This window comes from Antechinus flavipes, chromosome 2 (assembly GCF_016432865.1).
Source record: "Antechinus flavipes isolate AdamAnt ecotype Samford, QLD, Australia chromosome 2, AdamAnt_v2, whole genome shotgun sequence".
NCBI classification, from domain to species: domain Eukaryota; kingdom Metazoa; phylum Chordata; class Mammalia; order Dasyuromorphia; family Dasyuridae; genus Antechinus; species Antechinus flavipes.
Window position 1 is genome coordinate 320011871 of NC_067399.1, and position 27331 is coordinate 320039201.

The 27331-nt window shown below is 40.1% G+C and overlaps 1 protein-coding gene across 2 annotated transcripts in view; it reads left to right on the forward strand.

The window, feature by feature from the left end:
* The first annotated feature begins 2018 nt into the window (after window positions 1-2018).
* The window catches only part of MIDEAS (mitotic deacetylase associated SANT domain protein), a 37290-nt gene continuing 11977 nt past the window's right edge, over window positions 2019-27331 (forward strand). For both annotated transcript variants that reach the window (XR_007950643.1, XM_051977612.1), the window contains exons 1-9: window positions 2019-3476; window positions 6237-6545; window positions 13472-13817; window positions 17377-17443; window positions 18224-18366; window positions 18528-18631; window positions 19628-19703; window positions 20376-20464; window positions 25905-26054. Coding sequence is in view for 1 of the 2 variants with exons in the window: in XM_051977612.1 (XP_051833572.1) it covers window positions 2088-3476; window positions 6237-6545; window positions 13472-13817; window positions 17377-17443; window positions 18224-18366; window positions 18528-18631; window positions 19628-19703; window positions 20376-20464; window positions 25905-26054 (2673 nt within the window). In the remaining variant the exon portion in view is untranslated. The remainder of the gene's footprint in view (window positions 3477-6236; window positions 6546-13471; window positions 13818-17376; window positions 17444-18223; window positions 18367-18527; window positions 18632-19627; window positions 19704-20375; window positions 20465-25904; window positions 26055-27331) is intronic.

The window sequence follows — 27331 nt, forward strand, 5'->3', positions numbered from 1 at the left end:
AGGTTACAGCAGTGAATGACAGAATCAAGCCTGAAATCCAGATCCTTTACCCACTGAATGTTCACCCCATTGAAACAGTTTAAGGAGAGCTTTAAAAGGAAGTCTAATAGTATAATTTGCTTGGAAAGTGAATACAGACAAATAACATGAGATAGGATTGGGAAGGTAGAATTATAGGTTCATAGATTGAGAATTAAAAGGAATGTTGGAGGCTGTTAGGTCCAAGTCCCTCATTTTAAGATGTGGAAACAGACCCAGAGAGGTTGTGATCTACCTGTGGCTCATGTCTAGTAAGTGTGCATGTGAAATGGGGATTTGAACTGTGGTCTTCCTAACTCCAGCTATAAAATCCTATTCACTATGCTACACCACCTAAATTATAAAGGGCCTTCCTTTGCTACCCAGACTCACATCTGGACTTTGTTGGTTCCTGGTAAAGGAATTTCAAGCCTCTTTTATGTTCTTTTGTGTCCTGGATGCAGAAAGTCTTGTTCCTGTTGCTTCCTAGGAAATAGCAGCAGCTGGTGTGGTCAACTGTTTTTCTGCTTCCCCCTGTCGTCTCCCCCCTTCCCCCAAATATACCCAGTGCCTCTGCTGCAAGTGTCAGTATTAAGAATATGCCAAGAGCTTATATCCCACAAAGATTTTAAAGAAGGGAAAGGGACCTGTATGTGCAAGAATGTTTGTGGCAGCCCTGTTTGTAGTGACAAGAAACTGGAAATTGAATGGATGCCCATCAATTGGAGGATGGCTGAATAAGTTATGGTATATAAATGTTATGGAATATTATTGTTCTGTAAGAAATGACGAGCAGGAGGATTTCAGAAAGGCCTGGAGAGACTTATATGAACTGATGCTGAGTGAAATGAGCAGAACCAGGAGATCATTGTATACTTCAACAACAATACTATATGAGGATAAATTCTGATGGATGTGGGTCTCTTCAGCAGTGAGATGAACCAAATCAGTTCTAGTAGAGCAGTAATGAACTTAACCAGCTACACCCAGTGAAAGAACTCTGGGAGATGATTATGAACCACTACATAGAATTCCCAATCCCTCTATTTTTGTCCACCTACATTTTTGATTTCCTTCACAGGCTAATTGTACACTATTTCAAAGTCCAATTCTTTTTGTACAGCAAAATAATTGTTTGGACATGTATACATATATTGTATTTAACTTATATTTTAACATATTTAATATGTATTGGTCAACCTGCCATCTGGGGGAAGGGTGGAGGGAAGGAAGGGAAAAGTTGGAACAAAAGGTCTTGGCAATTGTCAATGCTGAAAAATTGCCCATGCATATATCTTGTAAATAAAAAGCTATTTAAAAAAAAGAAGAAGAAAAAGAATGTGCCAGGAGGCCTTGAGGGCTTGGATTGGGGAAGGACCAGCTCTGTGGGGAAACTGTCAAATAGATGGTAGATATATGGACCCTGCTGAAGGTAGTTCAGGGCTTATAATATAGCTAAAGTCATAGGTTCATGGAGAGATTTACTCATTCACTCAAGGACATAAGGGTTTTGTTTTGTTTGTTTTTTTAATTTATTTTTTAATTAAATTAAATTTATTTTTTTATTAAAGCTTTTTATTTACAAAACATATACACGGGTAATTTTACAACATTGACCCTTGCGAAACTTTCTATTCCAAGTTTTTCCCTTCCCCCCACCCTTTCCCCTAGATGGCAGGTAGTCCAATACATGTTAAATCCAATATGACATGATGTTTAAGTGAGTCTTTCCCCCTACCCCGTTTTTCTTGGTTATTCTTTTCCTCAGTACTGACATGTTTCCTTTTTCTTTTGTAGGCACTGAAAATTCTGGCACCATGAATTGGGGGAGGATAAAAGAGATGATACAGGGGGTTTGAGAGACCCTTTAGAAGAACCAGAAGGAATCTTGAGTGACTGACTAAGCCTTCCCTTTTCCTGTTCCCCAGTTTTTTTCCTTTGTTGACTGGAAATTAGCCTTTGTAACCACTGGGTGGGGAGGGGGGAGCCCATGCTCCAAGGGGCTTTTCCCTGGGGGATGGGCAGCTGGTGAGCGGGTATCTCTTGGCCCCGGCATTGCAAACCACACCATGAACCTCCAGGCCCAACCCAAGGCCCAGAACAAAAGGAAACGGGTTCCGTTTTTCAGTGACCCAGAAACGGCAACAAAGGAACAGCAGCCGCTCAAGGAGGGGCAGTATTATGGTCACGGAGGACCAGTTGGCAGCGTCCCTAGCTCCCAGCCCACTGACCTGCCCCCTCACAATCCCCTGCCGCTACTGAACTCAGTAGTTTACAGAACGGAGCGGGGCAACCCTCCCATGCTCTCTCAACCGGTGGCAGCTGTGAAGTGGTCAAACTCGGTGATGGGCCGGGGGCCCGAACGGGCTGGGGAGGCGGGCTGGCAGCAGCAGTCCCAGCCCTCCCCCCACCCCTTGTGGAACCATGCGATCACTATGTACGGTGGCCAGAAAGGGGCCCCTCACCCTGGGGTCGGGGTTTCGGGGTTTTACGGCCACCCCGAGGCCTTGAAGCGCAGCCAGGAGAAAGGGATCCTGCCCCTGGATCCCTACAATGATGCCATACAGCAGATGATGTCCCAGAAGGCGCAGCTGGAGCTCGGGAGGCCCCAGGCCCCAGTGAACTCCTTCCACACACCCAAGAAACCCCCCGGCCAGCTGCCCCTGCAGCCTTTCCAGTTGGCGTTTGGGAACCAGGTGAACCGTCACGTTTTCCGACAGGCCCCACCCGGCGCCAACCCCAGCGCCTTTCCCCCACCACAGAAGCAGCAGGCCCTCCCCCAGATGCAGCTCTTTGAGAATTTCTATCCCGGCCAGCAGCAGCCTCCACCCCACTCCCAGCAGCCCCAGGACTTCGGCCTCCAGCCAGCCGGCCCCATGGGCCAGGCTCACCTTGGAGCCCATCACGGTATGGTGCCCTGCCCCTTCCCCCCCAATCCCGAGATGAACCCAGAGCTCCTGAAGGCCCTCATGCAGGACCAGCCTACGCAACCCGTGCTACCTCAGGCCCAGATCTCCTTTCCACGGCGTTCCCGACGACTCTCCAAGGAAGGGATCCTCCCGCCCCCCTCGTCCACCGCTGCCCTGGATGGTCCTGCCCCCCAGTCCCGGGAAGAGATGTCCAGCAACCTGTTCTTGCACCACTGGTCCCAGCAGCAGCAGCACCTGCCTCACCCCGACACTCTGGGTCACGACAAGGGCGCTCACCTGGCCCAGTCCGAGCAGCCTGGAGTGGCTCTCGGTGGTCAGCAGCACGGGCCGGAGGGGGAGCGGCTGGCCCAGAACGGGCGGGAGCGGGAGGCCCCCGAAGGCAGCGACGCCTGGGCGGCCAACGACTTTGGGGTGGTTCGAGGAGGGGTGATTCAGAGCACACGGCGGCGGCGGCGGGCTTCCCAGGAGGCCAATCTGCTGACTTTGGCTCAGAAAGCTGTGGAACTGGCCTCGCTCCAGAACTCAATGGTGAGCTGAGGTCCTCAAAAAAGGGACTGGGGGGCATGGAAACACTAGCCAGCCTTGTTGGGTATGAAGGGCTGAAGGTTGTGTCGGTCGAGGAGCATTTATCGAGCACCAATTGTTTGCTAGGTTACAAAAACAGGCCCGACCCTTAATGAGCTTGCCTATTATCAGGGGAGAAATCACATATGCCCAAAGTAGAAACAGGGCAATTTGGAGGCAGGGAGATAGAAGGCAGTGCTAGAACTGATTCTTTTTTCTTTCTTTCTTTTTTTTTTTTTTTTTGCTGAGGCAATTGGGGTTAAGTGACTTGCTCAGGGTCACATAGCCAGGAAGTGTTAAGTGTCTGAGGCTGGGGTTGAACTCAGGTCCTCCTAACTTCAGGGCTGGTGCTCTATCCACTGTGCCACCTAGCTACCCCTATGGAACTGATTCTTTTTTTTTTTTTTTTTTTAAATAATAACTTTATATTGACAGAACCCATGCCAGGGTAATTTTTTACAGCATTATCCCTTGCACTCACTTCTGTTCTGATTTTTCCCATCCCTCCATCCCATCCCCCAGATGACAAACAGTCCTATATATGTTAAATATGTTGCAGTACATCCTAGATACAATATATGTTTGCAGAACTGAACGGTTCTATGGAACTGATTCTTGAAGGAAACTAGTTACTCTGAGATGCAGAGGAGAGGAAGTGAGTGCATTCATTCTATGTTCCATCCTATGTTGTTGTAACGCAGGATTTCTTAAACTTTTTCCACTTGCAACCTATTTTTGTCTGGAAAATTTTTACCTGGCCTTGGTTATATAAGTTTGTAAAATAAAAAAATCAAATATTTGCTGATAACAAATTGTAGTCATTTTTAAACAATTCTTTTGTATACATATTTTACCATTTATTAAAAATGAAAGCAAATTTGCATACTAATGAAATCAGATAAGCTTGTTTACATTTACATAAAAAATTACATCTTGGCTGAATATTTGATACCTTTTACTGTTGCCCCATTTTTTGCAACCCCCACCTTCAGTTATGGGACCCACAGTTTAAGAAGTTTTGTATTAGTATACCTGTTTCCCCTATATGGGTTCTCTTGCCAAACAGAGGCATTTTCCCTCTTGGGGAATCTCTATGATAAGAAAGGAAAGCTGTTTCAATTAATGACCGGAGATAAAGAGTAGACAGAAAGTTTTACCAGTGTGCCAGGCTTAAATTTAAGCACTGTCAACAGGGTTTTATTGAGGGCAATCACATGTGCTAGGCTCGCAGAGATAGACTGTAACAGCCTTTCCCTCAGAGAAAATATAATGGGGAGAAAATGCACACATATGAAAACATTAAGAATGGGAGGTGTTAATGAGGCTAAACAGATGGGAGGTCCTGATGGAGTTTAAAGAATGCAGAAGGTAGTGTAGACAGGAAAAGAAGGCCTCAAGGTGAGACCTGAGAAAAGGTCTAGAATGTAAGATTTGAACTTTCTCAGTTGGGAAGGCAGAGATGAGAAGGAGAGAAAGTGGACTTAACAAAAAATTATAAAAGGATGAAAAAACAGATAAGTCTGGAAGGAGGCCAATTGGCCTTCCTGGCCAGGAAGAAGAGAAGGAGAAAATCATTCAAGAAAAAGATTAGAAATTAAGAATGATTAATTCATGTACTTTGGGGAGATCTTGAGGATACCATTGCCCTGACTGCAGCTAGTATGCCTTCTGGGAAATAATAGGAGATAATAATAACTCAATTTTTTATTGTTATTAATATTAATTATACTGTTATTACTGTTACTACTTCTAAGAAGCATCATGGCTAGAGAGCCACCCTCAAAACGGAAGACTTCCTGGCCAAGGAACTCTTATCACACTAAGGTCTGCATTTTGCAAAATTTTAAAGCCAGACTTCAAGTCCTTTTGATACTCTTTGTGTGTCCCTTAGTAACTCTCAGTATCATAGGCTACTCTCTAAGACCATAGCTTGCTAGGAGCATCTAGGTGGTTTAGTAGATAGAGCACTGGCTCTCGAGTCAGAAGGGCTTGAGTTCAAATACTGCCTCAGACCATTACATGGACAAGTCATTTCACCTTGATTCCTTCCTTCCTTCTTTTTTTCTTGCTGGGAGGCAAAGAGAGGAAGGGAAAGAAAAAAGAAAGGAAGAAGAAATAGAAGGAAGGAAGATGTTAAAACTTGCAGAGATGGTGGCAGCCTGCATTGGTAGAAGGAATTCCCTTACTTGAGAATCCCCTACATGAGTGAAATCATCTATCCAGTTTTCATCCCTGTCCATAATAGCAACAATAACAATAACAAAAGTTCACATGTATTTGTTAAGGTTTGGCTCTTGTTTTTTATTGCTTTAATTTTAAACCACATTATTCACAACAGCCCCTTTTCATCTTTCTTTCCTTCTTCCTCTTTCTTTCTCCCTCTTTCCCTTCCCCTCATATGTGTGTGGAGTAATAATAGCATATTATTCCTAAGGTTGTTTGAGAAAAGATATTATTTATAAAGAAAGACTTTTTTAAGCCTTAAAATGTTATCTATAAATGCTAGCTATCATTATCATTATCATCATCACTCTTATTCCAGATGAGATTGCACATATGCAGAGTTCAGCCAGATCCTAATAAGAAATCAAGGGATCTGACTGTATTAAATGATGTATTAAAAAACTAAAATGATAGCTAGAGGAATGAGTAAATCACCCAGAAAATGAGGGAATTGTGTCTCAGTCTTCAGGTCCTAACTCCTTTCTCCCTTTCCCATTCCAGGAGGGAGAAGGCCTCGAGGAGAGGCGGAAGACAGTGGTAGCATCTGCAGCCAAGAGTGTGGTGGAGTTCGCTGGGCCCTCGCCCCCCTCCAAACGAGCCCGAGAAGAGATGGTCCCTCTTATCATCCCCGTGTCAGTCCCTGTGTGCAGGGTAGATTTGCCAGAGGTAGCCCAGCTGGGATATTCAGATGAGGAAGGGAAAGTCCCTTTGGCCTCTGCACCTGATCGGAGCCCCACGGAACACAAGCCCTCAGTCATTGTCACACGAAGGAGATCCAACCGGAATCCCATGGCCGATGCGCCAGCCCAGGTAGGAACAACATTTTGGAAACAAAATACTGTTTTCCTTCCCTTTACTTCTCCTCTCCCCCTTCTATATATATTACTATCCTAAGCTCTCAAATAGATTAAAATTTCTGGGAAAAAATGAATACTGATGGTTTCAAATTTATTGGGAGAAAACACCATATGTCAACTGAAAATAAGACTTAAGACTTTCTTCTTTATTCCTATCCACTTAGGCTTAATCTCACACCCTGGTGACTAGTCCTAGATTAAGCTGTTAAATAGTATGCCAGAATGTAGGGAAGGAGGTAGGCCTTGTTTCTGTATTTTGCATCAAGAGAATTTTGCAACTAAAGAAGCCCTCAAGCCATCTAATCCAATTCCTCTCACAGGATCACTTAAAACTCTGCCCAGAATTCTTTCCCTTATGCTATGCTGCCCTCCAGTGTTCTTATTACAAAAGTGAAACTCGGTGGTCTTCAAACTTATCTCAAGATCTTAACATTGAAAAATCCTACTTTATAGGTATTGTTCTATTCAGATTTATATTGAGGAAGGCTGAAATGGGTGCCTGAGTTATTGTCCCCATTTTACAGAAGTTGTTACACATAAAACATTGCTCAGAGGCAGATCATCATTGGAAGTTTCATTTTTATCAGTGAGGCCGACCAGCTTGGCAGAGAGGAAAAACTAATTTTAAGAACAACCGCTGATCAGTTGATGAATCATTTGGGTCAAGAATCTGTTTTGACTTTCTTTCCTGTGTGGATAGTGATAAAGTAGTAGACCCAGGAAGAGGCAGTGAAAGGAAAAGAAAAGGTATTAGATAAGTTCTCTTTTTTAGTTCTTTTGGGGGTGGTAGAGAAGAAATAGGTTCAGACTTTCTTCCAGAAGGAAAGAGTCTTAATAAGAATTTTAAATCAACAGACTTCTAAATTATGACACCAGACTAAACACTTTCTCTAGATTCTGTTTTAAAAAAGGAAAAAAACAAACAAACAAACAATGGGAGGAGGGAAATGAGAGAGGGAAAAGGAGAGAGGGAGGAAGAGAAATAACCTCCTAATAAAGTAAAAATCCTCATGAATTAATGTCAAATAATGGTATTCCTTGAATTGTTCACTGAGCATTTACGTCCTTTTCTGCCTATCTCCATGCCCTACAGAAATTGTCCCATGGCTTGTGCCTGGAGCCCTTATTGGAAGCCTGTACTGCTCCAGTCTTCCTGTCTGCCCTCCTCCCCATCTACCTTATAACAATATAGGCATCCCCTACAGAACACAGACCTACCTTGCCTGAAACTTGCAAAAAAAAAAAAAAAAAACCAGCAAAAATATCCTAATTCAGTCCAGCCAGATAAGGAAATGAAGACAGACAGAGGAAGAACTAGGGGGGCTGAGGAGGAGGTGTGTGTTACTGTTCATGGTTGTAAAAGACTTTAAAGCAAGGGGTTTGAAACTCAGTTGGGCCAATTCTGTTCCTCCTTCTAATTTCTCAAAGTTACTCAGGCCAGTAAACCTAAATCCCCCAATTTGGCAAAAAGTGAAGGTCTCTTTTCAACCTAAAGTAGGAGTCTATATGCCAGCAAAGGTGAAGAGTCAGAAAGTGAAGGATCGGATGATAAAAGGGAAAAAAAAAAAAAGACTCAAACACCAACAATATCCAGAAGAAGGAAACTCAATTAAAATCTAGAGCACAAAGCAATAAATCAATAGAGAAAATCCCAAAACTGGAAGGAAAAATAAATATTAATTCCTCAAAGAGATTACATATCTTTCTTAATAAATATTGAAAGAGAACCAATGCTTCATGAAACATAGGCTCCCAAGAAAGCAAATCAGCTTAAGCAACAATTTAAAATTATATATTCTGTAAACTTGCAAGCCAATTTAAAAAGATGGACATTTAGTAAAAGAGACATTTGGGGCATTCTTAAAAAAAAAAAATTTAAAACCTTCAAAAAATTAACCTTGGGTAAAATATTTGATTTGACAAATCTTCCAAATAACAGAAACAAAAGGAAAGTAAATAAATATCATTACTAGGAAATAATAGGTAAAGAGATATAAAATACATAATCCAAACTTAAAGATTATTTTTAAATTAATTTTTAAAAAATCATTAAAAGTCTTCCTCTTCTTGCCCACTCTGATTTAAAGAAGATCAAAATTTCTGTTATGAACTTTTATATAGTCAAGCAAAATTTTTCCAAATTGGTCACGTCCAAAAGAAAGGATGTGTGTGTGTCTTTTGCACTTTGAGTCTATCTTGGGGTGCACGTAGCAAGTTTCATTATTAGTCTAGTAGAAATCTTGGTTAGTCATTACACTCATCAGATTTCCTAAGTCTATCCAAGTTTTTGGTCTATACAATATGTTTGTCATTGTTTAAATTGTTCTTTATTATATTTTCTTCTCAGGTTTGCCTGAAACCACTTTTTCATCATTTCCTATAACCCAATAATATTCTATCATATTTATATACCAAATTTGCTTAGTCATTTCCTAGTTGATAGAGTTGATAGATACTTTTTGAGATACCTATTTTTTGCCATCTCAAAAAAAAAAAAAAGCTGTAAATATTTTAAACTATCCTTAATTTGATTTTTTTCTGCTTAGGACTAATCCCTAAGAAGCTATTTTTAAAAAGAGACTGATCTACATAATAAAAACATGAAAATAAAAATATAAAGAAAATCCCCTGGGGGAAAAGTATACAAGAGGATAAATACATAAATAGAAATTAAAGGAATATGAGAAATGAATCTGGATAAATAGAATTCCATATTTTCTCTTCCCCTGAATCAGTGTATTTTATAGGACCAAATTGCAGAATGAAAGGGTACTTAAAGGATAAATGGAAGACAGAATGGGAACAGAGAATAACATTTTAAAATAGAAAAAAATTAACTAAGAGAACAAAACAAAAATTCTCAGAAACATTTAAACTCATAAACATAAGTAGCTTGTGCAAAGAAAGAGATAATTTGAACTAATCACTTTAACTGAGAGAAATAAAGGCAGAAAAAAGGAAGAAATTGATAAATTAATAATTAAAAAACCCAAATTGGGAATAGAATCAGCAAATGAGAGCAGAATGGGAAAGAGGAACAAAAGAGTATATGGGGAATAGGGCTATATCAAAGTAGTTTTAGCAGAATTGATTGTGGAATAAACTTGTCTTTTTTTTTTTTTTTTTTTAATAATAACTTTATATTAACAGAATCCATGCCAGGGTAATTTTTTTTACAATATTATCCCTTGCACTCACTTCTGTTCCGATTTTTCCCCTCCCTCCCTCCACCCCCTCCCCTAGATGGCAAGCAGTCCTATATATGTTAGATATGTTGCAGTATATCCTAGATACAATATATGTTTGCAGAACCGAACAGTTCTCTTGTTGCACAGGGAGAATTGGATTCAGAAGGTAAAAATAACCCGGGAAGAAAAACAAAAATGCAAATAGTTCACATTCATTTCCAGTGTTCTTTCTTTGGATGTAGCTGCTTCTGTCCATCATTTATCAATTGAAACTGAGTTAGGTCTCTTTGTCAAAGAAATGCACTTCCATCAGAATACATCTTCATACAATATTGTTGTCGAAGTGTATAATGATCTCCTGGTTCTGCTCATTTCACTTAGCATCAGTTCATGTAAGTCTCTCCAAGCCTCTCTGTATTCATCCTGCTGGTCATTTCTTACAGAACAATAATGGAATAAACTTATCTTAAAATAAAAAAGGGGTTTAAAAAATTTTTTTCAAACTTCCCAGTATTAAAAAATACAAGTAGAGAAAAACACAAACCCACATCTTCTAATTTTAAAAATAAATGGATTCAATAAATCCAAAGAAAACCAAAGAAATTGGTAGGAATAACTAAGAAAACAAACCCCTAGAATATGAGGTTTACAAGAAATACATCTAAGAAACAAAGCCATATTTAGAATCAAAATGAGAGGCTAGAACAAAATTTACTATGCATCAGGCAGATGCAAAAAAGCAAGAGTTGCTTTCAGACAAAGCAAAAATAAAAATTCACAGAAGCGATTGAGATAAAAAAAGTTACATTATGCTTAAATGAAACATAGACGATGAAGTAACATCAATATTAAACATGCAGCAAAAAAGCATCTAAATTTGTAAAACAAAATAATTGACTTACAAAAAAGATGAAGATATTAATACCACAATATTAATATTTCTTTTTTCTTCTTTTTCTTCTTCTTTTTTTTTTTTTTTTTTTTTGGCTGAGGCAATTGGGCTTAAGTGACTTGCCCACACAGCTAGGAAGTGTTAGTGTCTGAGGCTATATTTGAACTCAGATCCTCTTGACTTCAGGACTGGTGCTCTATCTGTTGCACCAACTAGCTGTCTCTTAATGTCGCCTTCTTTCTAAGAGCTAGACAAAAAATTTGACCATGATATGAAGGCAACAACAAATAAACTTAAAATAATACCAAAAAAAGGAAACTTTGGAAATTAGAGGAAAAATATTTTGGAATACTAAAGCGGCATTAAACTGAAGGTTAGATGAATTGATGTTATTAAAAGGAGGAGGAGGATGAAATGAACCAATAATCTCCAAAGCAAGCCAAGGTAAAAAGAAAACACAGAAGAAATAAAAAGAATCATCAGAACTTGATGTATACACATATATTAACATAATTGAGAACTCAAAAGAAATAGAGGGTTATTTATAGAAATTCAAAGAGAGTTCTTTACAGGAAAATGAATTTATTTATTTATTTATTTTTAATTTTTATTTAATAATTACTTTATATTGACAGAATCCATGCCAGGGTAATTTTTTTACAACATTATCCCTTGCACTCGGTTCTGTTCCGATTTTTTTCCCCTCCCTCCCTCCACCCCCTCCCCTAGATGGCAAGCAGTCCTTTATATGTTGGATATGTTGCAGTATATCCTAGATACAATATATGTTTGAAGAACTGAACAGTTCTCTTGTTGCATAGGGAGAATTGGATTCAGAAGGTATAAATAACCCGGGAAGAAAAACAAAAATGCAGATAGTTCACATTCGTTTCCCAGTGTTCTTTCTTTGGGTGTAACTGCTTTTGTCCGTCATTTATCAATTGAAACTCAGTTAGGTCTCTTTGTCAAAGAAACCCACTTCCATCAAAATATGTCCTCATACAATATTGTTGTCAAAGTGTATAATGATCTCCTGGTTCTGCTCATTTCATTTAGCATCAGTTCATGTAAGTCTCGCCAGTCCTCTCTGTATTCACAGGAAAAAGAATTTAAACTAAATAAAAAAGAACTAGTAAAGAAAACAACTTCTGGTCCAGATGGATTTATAGGAGAATTCTGTCAAACTATTTAATATCTATAGTACTCAAATTATTCTTAAAAATTGAGAAAAATGCACTTTGTAAAACTCATTTTGAGATTAATTTAGTCCCATATGAGCCAAAGAAAGCAGAGTTAAAACTCAGCAACATAAATGAATATAAATCCAAAATTTAATATAACATCCTGGCAAATTGACTATATTAGCAGTCGTCTGAAAAATCATTCACTGTGGTCATATTGGATTTATGTCATGAACACAAAGATTAGGAAATAGCATGATTAATCACATTAATAGCAAAAGCATTATAAAGCATATGATCTTATCAGTAAAAGCAGAATAGACCTTTAAAGAAATATGATATTCATATATGCTAAGAATTCTACATGGTATAAACCCAAAAAGATTTTTTAAAAATAGCTTTCTAAAAGCCAAAAGTAATATCAAATGAAGTAAGGAAATACTAGAAACCTTCCCAATAAACAGACAATTTTGGTTACATGAAATTGAAAAGCTTTTGTGTGGGTAAAATTATCAATAATATAAGAGGTTAACTGGGAGAGATTCTCTCTATATTACTTATCACAAAAGCCTTTCCCCCAAAAGTGATTAAAGGATATGAATAAATGGTTCTCAAAGGAAAAGTTGCAGATGCTTATCAATTATATGAAAAAATAGTCTAAATCATGAATAATATGAAGAGGGTAAATCATAACTGGCCCTGTGGTTTCACCTTGTAATCAGACAATTGGCAAAAATAGTTAATGTTGGAGAGGATTGTGGAAAGATGGACCTGATCATGAACTTACTAAAAAGCAGTGGGAAATTATGCTAAGAAAGTGGCTAAAACTTCTGTACCTTTTGCTCCAGAGATTCCCCTGCTAGGCAGGTATCCCAAAGAAGTCAGTGACAAGGAGAAAAGCTCCTTTATGTCAAAATATTTGTAACTCTTCCCTTCCCCCCCATATTATCAAAGGAAATAAATCTTCAGTTGGGAAATAGCTAAACAAATTGTGGTAAATGAATGTATTGTGGTATTATTGTACTGTATGAAGTGACAAATGTTGAATACGGAGAAGCAGAACCGGAACTTATTAAAAAAAAAAAAAAAAGGCAAAAATGAAGAGGGCCAGAAGAAAATACACATGGTGACTACAACAACATACGTGGAAAACAATAATAATAATAGAAATTAAATGCTGAATGATAATAATAGAATTTCGCCCCAAAGAATAGAAATAGTAAACCGTAGACATGGAACACACACATACTCTTAGTCTATCTGTGTGTGTACGTGTATATATATATATATACATACACATATATCTATATCTATATGTGTGTGTATACATGTATCTATTTAAATATAGATATATGTGTATGTATATATATATATGTACACACATATTTATTTATCAGGTTTTTTTGATATGTTGGTTAGTTTTTTAAACTTTTTTTCTTCTTCTTTCTCTCCCCTCCCTTTATCATGGAAAAGAGGAGGGAAATAACCGGCCATGTTAGGAACACAAATTGTATCTGTAAAAGATGAATTTTAAACAAAAAAAGAATTCAAGGTGAAGAACTGAAGCCTCTGCTCTCCTCTAAAAATGGTGACTTGTCTGTTATTTGCCCTTCTGCAGGCTGAAGATGCGGACGCCAAGGGGGATGGTGAGGGCTTGGTCCGGAAACCCAAGCAGAGGCCTCGCCCTGAGCCCCTGATCATCCCCACCAAGGCAGGCACTTTCATCGCTCCTCCAGCCTACTCCAACATTACTCCCTATCAGAGTCACCTCCGCTCTCCCGTCCGCCTGACTGACCACCCGTCTGACAGAAACTTTGAGCTCCCCCCCTACACGCCCCCGCCCATCCTCAGCCCCGTGCGGGAAGGCTCTGGCCTCTACTTCAATGCCATCATGTCAGCCACTGGCCTCGTCGCCCCTCCCCCCATCACACCAAAGAGTGCCCACCGCACCCTCCTCCGATCCAGTGAGTGTTCTGTTATTGGGAAACGTGGCTTGGAGGGAGGCAACATGGAGGAATCCCATCTTTGGGGGCTTCCTTGGATGAGGCGAGCTCCCTGGGCTGGGAAGGGGATTTAGGCTATGGGAGTGTTACTCTTCTCTGAAGGTGGCTCCCTAGCCCCTTCAGTCACGTTTGAGTTGGTACCGGACAGTTTTATTTGATTTTTTTTTTAACATTTTTATTGATTTTTCTTTTTTCCTTTCAAATATTTCTTCCGATGCTAGCAAAACCAGTTCAGCCCAGGCTGTGGAACATTCTAGTCACTGAATTTATTTATTCTAGTTGTTTAAATACTTCTCCCCGTAGGGCCTAGCGACAGGCCCAGATGAAGCCTGGTGATTCTGAGTTAGGCTGGCCCTTGGAACCCAGGGAAAAAAGTTGACATGGAGGGACTGAGTTGATGACTTTAACCCCCCCACCCCCACCCCCCAGTGACACTGCTCTCTGGCTCCCTCTAGTGGTTACCTAGAAGGACAATCGCGTTGTCATGGATTTTTCCTTCTCCCACACTGCCTTCCCCACTTCCCCACCCTCCCCATGACAGAGTTGCGTCTTATTCCCCATGTCCTTCTTTCTGTCCTGAGCTTGTTCAGATAGTTCAAGAAGCCGCTTCTGAAGTTAGACTAAAAGGCAGAGAAGAGATCAACCAATCCGCAAATATTGGGTTAGTCGTTTTTCAGTTGTGTTCAACCCTGTGTGGCCCCGTTGGGGTTTTTCTTGGCAAGGTTACTGGAGGGGAGCCGTTTCCTGCTCCGGTGCATCCATTTTGTCAGGCAATCAGAGCTTGTGGCTTGCCCAGCGACCGCTAGGAAGTGTCTGGGGCTCTCTTGCCGCCTCCAGGCCCAGGGCTCTAACCACTGAATTATCTGGCTGCTTAGCAAATATTTATCAAGTACCTGTTCTTTCTGTGCAAGACATTGTGTCGAGTGCTGGAAAGACTACAAAGAAATAAAAATTCTGGCTCTCGGGAAGCTGCAGTGTGAAAAAGCTGATCGGGCCGGCTGGGGTCAAAACCGAGTGACACTGATTCTAACTGCTGTGGCCATTCGGAGGAAGGAAGATTCCTGTAATCGGGGCTATCCCCCGAAGGCTTCAGGCAGGAAAGAGGCCTCGGACCTCGCTTTGATTTCATGCTTAACTTGTGGCCACTTCTACGGGACAAGGTCCACGGTGTTTTCTTGGTAAAGAGACGGGAGTTGTTTGCCATTTCCTTCTCCAGGGTGTCCCCGTTTTTTCACCTGAGGAACTAAAACAAACAGGGTTAAGTGACTTGCCCACAATCACACGGCGAGGAAGTGTTATAAATGTCTGAGACTGGATTTGAACTCGGGCCCAAGGCGCTGCTATCCACCTAGCTACTGATCTTGTTAGGCATTAGTGATTTATTAGATAAAGAAGACCTGGGAGAAAATCTTTTGTTTCAGATAGAGAGAAGAGTATGATCAAAACCACCAGGGTGAAAGTAGAAGAGGTGACTAAGGGACAAAGAATAGTCTGGCTGAATCTTAGGGAGGGGAGTGGAAAGATAAGAGAGAGCCAGATCGTGGAGTATCTTGAAAGCTTGGTTAAAGAGTTTAGATTTTACTCTATAAGAATCAGACTATGTTTTGGAAGCTTTTTTTTTTAAACCTGGAAGAGAACAGTATGTGCAAAAGACAGTTAAATCAGTAGCTGGCTGCTGCTGAGCGAAACAAGAAGAACCAGGAATACATTGTATACAGTAACAGCAAGATTGTGCAATGATCAACTATGAAAGACTTGTTCTTCCCAGTGATTCAGTGATCCAAGGCAATCCCAATAGACTTTGGACAGAAAATGCCATCTGCTTCCAGAAAGAGAACTATGGAGATAGAATGTAAATCAGTACTTGCTATGTTCACTTCTTGTTTCTATTTTTTTTCCTCTCCCACGATTTTTCCTTTTTGTTCTGACTTTTCTCTCCCAACATGGTTCATAAAGAAATGTGTATTTAAAAAGTTAATATGCATCTGTAACCAGAAAAAAAAATTATTAATAAAGAAAAAAACAGTAGCTGAGAGGCAGCTAGATAGTTCAGTGGATAGAGCACCAACCATGGAGTACTGAGGAACTGAGTTCAAATCCATCCTCAGATATTTAACGTTTCCTAGGTGTGTGACCCTCAGCAAGTCATTAAACCCCAATTGCCTTGCAAAAAAAATCAATCAATAGTTGAGGTTGGAGAAAAACAGCCTTGGAGATATTCAGTTCTCACACTTACTATCTTGAACTAGTTTCTTAGCTTCACAGAGCTTCACATAAGACTCTTAAGTTTTGGGAGATTTGTTAATTTTAATTAATGGAGGGAGTTTTCCACCCTGATCACAATTCCTAGGCTTAGATTTTCACTCTTTGAGAGTCCTCCCTCCTTAATCAGACTATATTTCATCTAAGGGATTGGATCTGAAGGGACCATTTAGGACCTCTTCAGTCTTCCACCTAAGAGATATCCCCATCTCTTAGGGGTTTTAGATCATTTGGTGGCCAGTACTCTATATGGTCTGCAAAGCATTTTTGTTGTTTTGTTGATCAATTGTATTTAATTCTTCTTGACCTTATCAACCGTAGCACATCAACACTTTGCCTTTTCCTTCTCCAGTGGATTAAGGAAAATACAATTTGCCCAGGGTCACACAGCTAGTAAGTGTCTGAGACTGGACATCCAAGTCTTCCACACTCTAGGCCAAGTGCTCTGTCCACTGAGCCGCTTTGCTGTCTCGTAAAGCACTTTACTATTGTAATAATTCATTTGACCCTCAGCACAACCCTGTAAGGTAGGTGTTATTACTATCTCACTGTCTGTAGGTGCTTAGAGTAATTACACAGAGGCTAAACTTGCTTCAGTGTCTTGCCCAAAATCAGACCTAATAAGTATCTGAGACAGGATTTGAATTTAAGTTTTGAGCCCTTAAGTTTGGGGTGCAGCCTTCCTTTCTGTTGAAAAAGTCTTTGCTATGGAGTCACAGTGTTTCCTACCTGCCTCAACAGAATAGAAAGCTGAATTCCGAGCTTAATTAAGAGATAGTAGAGTTAATAGCTGATGTTTAGTTGTCACTCTTACAAACACTGTTTTCACTTGATGTCATTTGCTGCTAGTAATGCAGCAAGGTTGAGCCTAAAATTCTTAGCCCGGGAAGCCCCTGAGGTTTATCTGCAACAGTGTAGGTTGGAGATTGTTTTAGAATAACTGTGATTCAGCCTCTGCTTGGAATGCTGGGGAACACAGTGATCTTGGGATAGAATGCACCAAGCAAGGGTACAACTAGGAAGGAGCTTCCTTAGAAGCAAGTTTCCTGCAGGAAGCCAAAGGGTAGAGGTACTATATCTCTTCTCTTCTCTCTCTCTCTCTGTCTTTCTCTGTCTTTCTCTGTCTTCTCTCTTTCTCTCTTTCTCTCTTTTTCTTTTCCTTTTTCTCTTTCTCTCTATCTTTTCTCCTTCCCTCTTTCCCTCCCCCTCAGCTCCCCATGTTTTAGACTATTTTATAAATGTGTTGTTTATCTCTCAGACAGTGCTGAAGTCACTCCACCTGTTCTTTCTGTGATGGGGGAAGTTACACCTGTCAGCATTGAGCCGTAAGTGTTTCAAAGACTACCATCTCTACCCCCTGGCTGCCCCAGTCCTTTGTGCAAAAATGATATTTTGCCTTTCTTTTCAAGAAAGAAAAAAGAAGTGAAAATGGGGATGATCCCTAAATGTGTTAGAATTCTACCATTTACTTACTGTTGGGGTGGAGAGCTCCCCTCTATTTGAGAAAAGTAACTGGCAGGTCCTCACAGATAATAGCAAGGGGTGGGTGGATAACGCAGGAATGAACCTTAATCTCCATTAAGGACCGCTTTCTGCCTGTTAGAGAGTTGCTTATTTCAGACCTGCCCCATCTTTGACCGTAGTGCAGGGTCTAGGGCCAATTTCCACTTATTGGTCAATCAGTAAACATTTATTAAGTGCCTACTCTATGTCCAGGCAGTGCGCCAAGCTTATTTTTGATATATTGATGTCAATCTCTAAAACCTCTATTGAAGTTTCTTCTTTATCTCCTACCAACCTCCATTTTTTTTTCTTTGCCCAGAAGGCACAGGCCACCACTGACAACAGAAGACAAGTTTTCCCCTAGCGACCATTTGACCCATAGGTAGGGGCCCACTGAACTTCTGCCTCAAATGGAGCCATGTTTGTGGTTGTATCTCCAGCCCAGTTTTGTGCGCTCTCAAATCACTTTCCTCTTCTACCTCTGGGGTCAGGACCTCAGGTCCTTATCTTGATGGGTAGGGCCAGGGCCCAGACTGAGAAAAACTACCATTTCCATTGAGAGAGCCCAGGTGTCATACCATTTGTCCTTTCTTCTCCTGCAGTCGAATCAATGTGGGGACTAGGTTCCAAGCCGAAATCCCCCCAATCCGGGATAGGGCCCTGGCAGCTGTAGATGAACATAAAGCAGACCTGGTCTGGCAGCCGTGGGGAGACCTGGATGCTAGCAGGGAGACGCAAGGGCAAGGTAAGGAGGACCCCGGGACTGGAGGGAAGGGTCCAATTTTTTGAATTCTTTCTTTGTTATTTTTTATTTTAAACCGTCTGAGTTTCTGAATCAGGTTTTCTTTCTTTTTTTTATTCCCATCTTCCTTGGGGGTTTCTTTGTGGACATCTTTTTGGAACCAGTGGAAGATCTTCTGACTGCTGCCTGCTCTAGTATCTTTCCTGGGGCTGGAACCAACCAGGAGCTAGCCTTGCATTGCTTGCATGAAGCCAAGGGCGACATCTTGGTGAGATGGGGTCCAGAATAAGGGACATCATGTGTAAGGTGGGGAGGGGCGGAGGGTGGTGCTGTTGTCAAAGGAGAGGGAGGTGTCTGAGTAGAGAAGGGCCAACACAAATTCCCCAGTCAAAAGGTAAGATAGATGTGGGCTACTTCTCTTGGTTCTGCCCCATCCTAGAGCATCACTCCACGGCAGAGAAAGACCTAGGGGTCAGTGTGACCTAGATTATACCAACTGGCTGCCTTTATTGAGTGCCTGATGTGGCAGTGGGCTATACTATGTATCTGGGAGGGCTTGGAGGGGAGAGATGGGGAGACTGTGTCTCAGAGAGAGGGTAGGTAGCAAGGTAGGAGTGCTTTCCTGTCTCTTGAAAGGATGATTTGGTTAGAAAGAGCCTTAGAAGAATTTTCAGTCTCTTTCAATCACTTCCCTGAGAGACTAACCCTTGGCATGTTGTCTTATGGGTAAGAGTATGGTAAAAAGAGCCTCAGAATAGAATTCAAGTGACTTGGGATCATAGGATTGTAGATTAGGTAATTGAAAAACATTTTCTGGGATTTTCTTGGCCCCTCTTCCTCTCATTTTGCTCTTGAAGACGTTGAGATCCACTCAAGCTAAGCGAATTCCTTGAGGTTAATCAATAGTGAGTAGCTTTGGATCCCAAGTTCTTTGCTTTTTCTATTATTTTCAATTACCTGAGTTGTGGTTCTGTGTCCGCTCCTTGTATTACCCTGGGCCACTTTATCTCAGTGGACTTTAATTTATACATAGGTCAAATAAAGCTAGACTAGATACTAAAGTCCCCTTCTGCTTGACATTCAGGTCGGTCAGTGCTCCACTCTGCAAAAGGAAATGCTTTTTTTCTTGGGAATAGCAAGAGAGCTCAAAGATGGTTGTCTCAGGGCCACTAGGCTTTGACCTGGGTATTTGGGATACTTTGCACAGTACCAGGGTTCTCTCTAGCTCTGATTGGGATCATGAGCTTCTTCTTTCCTCTCTCAGGCAACACTGACCAAATTGCTGCTCAAGAAGCCACTTCGACCTCCTGATCACCCATTGGCAAATTACCACTATACAGGTGAGTGGGGAAAGGTAGTGGGTTGCCTCCTCACTTACTAACAGGATTTATGGAGCCCCTGCTGTGTACGGTGCATTCTATCCTAAATATTGGAAGGAGAGGAGAAAGTTTCGTACTAAGCAAACGTGAATTGTTGTGGACAATAACACAAGTACTGTAACTGTAAGGAAATTAGATATGTGAGTGAGAGGTTGCTAGAGAAAATCAAAAAGGTTGGGATGGGTGGGTATTGTATGGGTAATGAATTCCAAGATGACACTTGAAGGTCAGGAAGGACACAGATAGGATAGTTCCTTTGCAAGCTACCGTTAGCAAAGTTATAACCCCTTTCATCCCATTCCTAGCATTCCTAGCACTATGGAGAGACCTGGGGTAACCTGAACTAGGTTCCTCATGGCATCATGGGAAAATATATGAGACATAGTCCTTAACCTCATGAAGCTTACAGATTTACCCTCAGCAAGTAAAAAGAGTTGTTTCAGAATGATAAGGTATCTGCTCCGTCAATGTAGACTTAGATCTCCAAAATGATGGGGAATTACTTAGAATGGGAGTAAAGTTTCTCAGCCTAGTCTTCCATGTCCCTGTATAAATGGTACTCCCAAGGAATTTCTTTTGAACTGAATTGTTTTTTTATTCTCTTCTCTTTCTACTCTTCCTACTTCATCACAGGGTCTGACCAATGGAAAGTAGCTGAAAAAAAACTATTCAATAAGGGCATTGCCATCTACAAGAAAGATTTCTTCCTAGTGCAAAAGTTGGTGAGTTGGGAATCATTTTTCCATATGGGAAGAAATTCATTTTGATTCATTACTATATGTCCAAGGCATTAGTTTCTGGGAATAAGAAGACAAAATAAACAACAGTCCCTACCTAAAGAGCATATATTCCACTGGGAGGTTCAACCTTTTTTTTTTTTTTTAATAGTAATAGCTTTTCATTTTTCAAAATATATGCAGATAGTTTTCAATATTCACCCTTGCAAAACCTTGTGTTCCAAATTTTTCTTCCTCCCTTTCCATCTCCCCCCTTTCCTAGACAAGCAAGTAATCAATTGTAGATTAGACATGTGCAATTCTTCTAAACACATTTATCATGCTCCACAAAACAACAACAAACAAACCAAAAAAAAAAAGATCAAAAGGGGGAAATTTGAGAAAGCAAGCAAGCAAACAACAAAGGTAAAAATATTATATTGTGATCCATATTCAGTCCCCATAGTCTTCTCTCTGAAAGCAGATGGCTCTCTCTATCACAGTCTGTTGGAATTGGCCTGAATCACCTCATTGTTGAAGAGAGCCAAGTCCATCACAGTTGATCATCACATAATATTGTTGCTGTGTACAATGTGCTCTTGGTTCTACTCACTTTACTTAGCATCAATAATCTGTCTTTCCAAGCTTTTCTGAAATCATTGCTTCTGATTGTTTTTTTATAAAACAGTAATAATCCATTATATTCATATTTCACAATTTATTCAGTCATTCCCCAGCTGAGGGACATTCACTTAGTTTCTAATTCTTTGCCAATATGAAAAAGGCTGCTACAAACATTTATGCACGTGTGGGTCCTTTTCCTTTTTTTATGATCGCTTTAGGATATGAACCTATATGAACCTAATAATTCCAAATTGGTCTCCAGAATGGCTGGATGCATTCACAATTCCACCAACAATGTATTAATATCCCAGTTTTCCCATATCCCCTCCAACGTTAATCATTATCTTTTCCTGTCATCTTAGCCAATCTAAGAGGTGTGAAGTGGTGAGGTTCAACCTTTAAACAAGTCATTCAATTCAGTCTCATTTAAGGAGGGAAAGAGATCATATAAACATCTTGGGGTTGGGGGCAAGGATCAGAAAAGACTTCACTAGAGTGGGTAACATCTGAACTAAGCCATAAAGAATTCTAAGAGGCAGAAATGATGAGGGAGTGCCTTCCAGGACTCAGGGATAGCCTATGTGAAGAAAGAAAAGCTGGAGCAGCTAGGTGGTACAGTAGATAGAGCACATGCCCCAGAGTCAGGAAAACCTGAGTTCAAATCCAGCTTCATATGCTTATTAATTATATGACCCTGGAAAAGTCACTTAATTCTGATTGCCAAGATGGATGGATGGATGGATGGATGAATGGATGGATGGATATGGCATGCTGAGGTCCAGAAAACAGCTGCAAGTGACAAAGTTTCATTGCGGGGAAGACTGTGTGAAGGATAATAATCATGCAAGAAATGCTGGAAATAGACTGTGTAAAGAGAAAGTGGTCTAGGCAAGAGTATTAGCCAGAGCCACTTGGAACTTGGCTTCTGGCCATGACAAGCCTTTACAGCTGCTTAAAGAGCAAAACTAAGAAGGGGCAGCCAGGTTAGAGCATCCCCTCCACTTTTATTCTAAAGAATAAGCCATCCTCCTCTACCCCTCTCTTCTTTATCTTCTTTCTTCCTGCTTGCTTCCTATTCCCTTGAGAAGATGATGCACTGTTTGGTCTAGGCTGCTCCTCAGACCAGTGAGGACCCTTTGGATTCAAAGCCAGTGAGAGCTGGGGAAGTAAAGGAGGGCAGTAGACAGAAGTGATTCATTGCCACATGGGTCAGAGTGCTTGCTGCAAGGTGGTAATTAGCAGTATCAGACAGTGAGATCACTTTAGACTGAGGAGGAACAGGCAGATAAATGACTTCAGATCCAGCAGGTAGCCTGGGAATTAGAAACTGGGGAGTACTTCTGTTCCCTCACTTTACATGTTCTGCTACCATCAGTCCTGTGAGCTCTGGCTGCTAGAGGTGTTGCTGGAGGAAGAGAACATCCCAGGCACTGGGAAACACAAAAACAAAGATAAAACTAACTCTGTTCTCAAAGAATTTGTGTTTATGTGTCTGTGAAATAATGTATGTACAGATTAGCCCAAAGTAAATGCAAAAATACTTTGAAATAGCCCAGAAGACAGTAATAGCAAAATCCCTACAGGTAAAGCCTCAAAGGGGCATATGAATTGGTCTCAAATGCAAAAGGTTCTCTTGGAAGAGCACAGAAAGGATCTTAAAAGAAAGATAAAAGAAAAATGGGGAAAATAAATGAGAGCTGTGTAGAAGAATTATGAAAGTTTGGAGGGGAAAGCCAACAGTTTGGAAAAGGAAGCACAGGGATGGACTGAAAAAAGCAACTGCTTAAAAATAGAATTGGCAAAATGGGGGAGGAGGGAGTGGAAATCCACTGAATAAAACAAATTTCCTTTAGAAGTATAATTGGCCAAATGAAAAAGGCAGTAAAAAACCTAACAAAAGAAAATAATTCACTAAAAATTAGAATTGGGCAAATGGAAATGAATAATTCAATGAGACATCAAGAATCAGTCAAATAAAACCAAACCAAAAAAAAAAAAAAAAGATTAAATAGAAGAAATTGTAAAATACCTTTGGAAAAAACAACTGATCTGAAGAAAAAAGTTTAAGAATTATTGGGCTACTTGAAAGCCATGATCAAAGAAAAAACCTGGATAACATCTTTCAAGAAATTATGAAGGAAAATTGCCCCGATTCTAGAACCAGAAAATAAAGTAGTCATTGAAAGTGTTCACCTATTTTTCAACAGTGAGGTGTGATTCAGGCCAATTCCAAAAAACTTGTGATGGAAAGAGCCATCTGCATCTAGAAAGAGGACTGTAACAATTGAGCATGGATTACAATATAGTATTTTCATCTTATTTTGTTGTTGTTTGCTTGCTTTTTTCTTTCTTTCTTATTTTTTTCCCTTTTTGATCTTTTTTGTTGATTTTCTTGTACAGCATGATAAATGTGGAAATATTTTTAGAAGAATTACACATGTTTAACATATATTGGATTTCTTCCTGTGTAGGGGAGAAGGTGGGCAGAAGGGAGGGAGAAAAATTTGGAACACATGGTTTTGCAAAGTTGAATGTTGAAAACTATCTTTGCCTGTTTTTTGAAAATAAAAAGCTATTATTTAAAAAAAAAAAAAGTGTCCACCAGTCACCTCCTAAAAGAAACCCCAAAACAAAAACTCCAAGAAATATTGTAGCTAAATTCCAGAATTATAAGATCAGGAAGAAAATACTGCAAGCAGCCAAAAAAATACTTTGAAATACCACTGCATCTGTGATTTCATCAACATGGGTTTTCCCTCCAATCATGGATATTGCAGTCCATCCATACCTGCCCATCGTCTAGGATTTTTCTCTGTGTCATCCCATAAGTTTGTCGCAAGGAAACCGGGGATCTTTCTCTTTTTCTTGTCATCTGAAGGAAAATGCTAATGGAACACACAGGCTTTCCTTAAATCATCCTTCATTCTAATCAAATACAACCTATAATCATAATAAATACAAAGTAATTTTAATGAGAGGGAGAAAGTATTAACAGTTGGGAGGGAGAAGGGCAGGAAGAGTTTCATGTAGGAGGTGCACCCAAGCTAAATGGGAAAACTTACTGTGAGTTTTCCCTGATAAAGCTCTGGACAGATTAATTTCTTGGGTTGAATACATACCTAAGAGACTAAGCTGGAAAATTATGAATCATTGATTAATATGTATTAGGTAGGGAATGGAGTGTGCGCTTGAATGACTTGATGCAGTCTTTGGAAGGGAGCATGGAATACCAGCCTTCCCTTCCATAAAGAAAAAAAGGATGGGTAATAGTTCTAAAAACTGAAGAGGCCACCAGCAAGTTTACAGATTTGCTTTGGCTTATACTATACTTGTGAGAAAACAAAACAAAAAAAAAAAAAAAAAAACAATGTGTAGTTAGTAAAATCCTGTACTCTTATATGAGAATGTAAAAATATTGGTTGTGGTTTTATACCATGTAGGGAGAGATCTAAAGTATATAAATTTCTGAAGTAGTCAGACTGAAACCTAGATATTTATATTTCTAAGAGCAGGACTTCTCATCTCATAGCTAAAGGAAGGAAGGAAAGGAGGGAAGGAAGAAGGAAATAGAAGGGAAGGGAAGAAGGAGGGAGGGAAGAAAGGAAGGAGGGGGAAGCGAAGAAAGGAAAGAGGGAAATAAAGAAATGATCATTTCTCTCCCTCTCCTCTGGGTTAGACTTAAAGATGATTACACTTTCTTACCTGAGACATAGGTCTCACTTTAATTAATATTCTTAGGGACAACTAGTTGTAAGAGTGTTCAAAAATACAAAAACATGTGACATATCCTTTCTATATTCATATACACATACCCCATATAGATATAAATTAATATAAATGCTTATAGGTATATATGTAAAAATATAGAGATGTGTGGTCGCAGGCAAGTGACTTGATCTCAGTGCTGTAGTAATGTGCGTGTGCAGTATTAAGGCATGAAAACTTTTGGGACATGGTGGGGAGGAGAGAGACAAAAAGACACACACACACAGAGAATGAATATGAGAAGAGAACTTGGAACCCGTTCTTTTGCACATCAGTAACTCCAGATTCCTTAGTTTGGGATTTAAGGCTCTCCACAATTGGCTTTCCATCTTCTTTTTTAACATTATGTCATACTATGCCCCTTCATGACCTCTATATACCATCCACACTGCAATACTAGCTGTTTCCTGAGAGCAGCTCCATGCATTTGTACAAGCCACTTCTAGGTCTGGAACGTACTCACTCAGAATTTTCCTTTAAAATTCAGCTCAAATGCCATTCCCCCTGTGAGACCTTTCTTGATAACCCCGGGTGTTACTGATCTCTCTGTCCTCAATTTTCTTTGTAATAATCTTTTGCATAAGTAGCATATTAGCATAATAGATCAGATTTTGAGTTTGGAGCCAGGAAAACCTGGATTCAAATCCTGTCCATGGTACTTGCAATCTGTGTAATCCTTGAGTTCTCTGCTCCACAGGTAATGCCTTAGGGTTTTTCTACATCACAGATGGGGTGAGGAAGTTCTTGTATTCAGAGTTCTCTGTGCTGAGAAAAGCAGTACTGTTTTGTGTCTATTCTCCTGTTATTAGGTCAATAGAACGTAAGCTCCTTGAGAACTATTCCATTTATGTCATTCTGTGTGCAGTGCCTACCATAGGGCCCTACATGTAGAAGACACTTAATAAGTGTTTATTGAATTAATAACTAATTGTGTTGTTTGGAGATAGGTATTGGAGAGGGTAGGAGAGAACAGCAAAGGGAGAAGGGGTAATTGGACAAATGAAGCTAAACAGAACTAGGGACTCTTAACCACCTTTTTTTCCCCCCTCTAAATCAGATTCAGACCAAAACAGTGGCCCAGTGTGTGGAGTTCTACTATACCTACAAGAAGCAGGTGAAAATTGGGCGAAACGGGACCCTAACCTTCGGGGATATTGATACCACAGATGAGAAGCTGGGTCAGGAGGAAGTAGAAGTGGACATTAAGGTAATTCCCTCTCTTCTCTTGGAATTTGGTTGATTACCAGTCCCTCAGAGGTGTTGAAGTGGGGGGAAAGGGGACAGAATGCTAGAGTGCCCATTCTTGAGGAGTTATCTTGAGTCAATTTTATGAAATACAGGTTTTGAGTCCCTTTTCCTGCAAAGCAGATTGGTGGGGAGAAGGAAGAGACATATAGGGAAAGAAGATTGATTAGGCATCAGCTAATTTCCAGGTGGTGGGCAATTTGGTGGCACAGTAGATAGAGCACTTAGACTGGAGTCAGTTTCCTCTGGCCTCAGATACCTCCTCACTCTATGACCTGGGCAAGTCACTTTATCCCATTTCCTTTTCCGTAAAATGAGCTAGAGAAGAACATGTTAAACTATTCCTGTATCTTTGCCAAGAAAACCCCAGATGGGTCATAAAGAGTTTTAACAAGACAAAACAATAACAATACTTTTTCCAGGCTCTGTTAAATGCTTTTTAATTTTTGAAAAAATAATACTTTTTATTCTCAAAATACATGCAAAGATAAGTTTTCAACATTCACCCATATAAAACCTTGTGTTCCAAGTTTTTCTCCCTCCCCTATATAGCAAGTAATAAAATATAGTTTAACCATATGCAGTTCTTCTAAACATATTAAATGCTTTTTAATTGTATTATTATATAACATTAATATTTTGTTAATAATGATAATATATTATTATATTATTTCATTTTATTCTCCCAACAATCCTGTGCTATTGATATCTCCATTTTACAGTTCAAGAAACTAAGGCAGATGGTTGAAGTAACTTACCCAGCCCAGAGTCTACAGCTAGGAAGCATCTGAGGATGGATTTGAATTCAGATCTCCCTGATTCTAGACCCAGTGGTCTATCCACTGTGCTACCTAACTGCCTAGTGCTAATAATTGTAGTAAACATAGAAGCAGTACAAGTGTGTCATGTTTGTGGAACATTTTGGGAAAGTTTTCAGAGGGATTTCATGCGTTTTATCTCATCATATCATGACAACTCTGTTAGGAAGAAGCAATGTTATCCCTATTTCACTGAAGGGAAATGAAGGTGGGGTCAGGGCTAGAAGAAAGGGACATCTCTTAACCCTTAAGAGGGTAAAGTTGTGGATGTCTCCTTTGAACATGTACGATTGAGGATGACCAGTGTCTTCAGGTGTTTGAAGGAAGAGAGTTTAGACCAAGTATGGTGGCTCTTGAAGTCAGAAATAGGAAGAGTGGGTGCACATTGAGGAGAGACACAATTATGATTGAGATAAAAAAA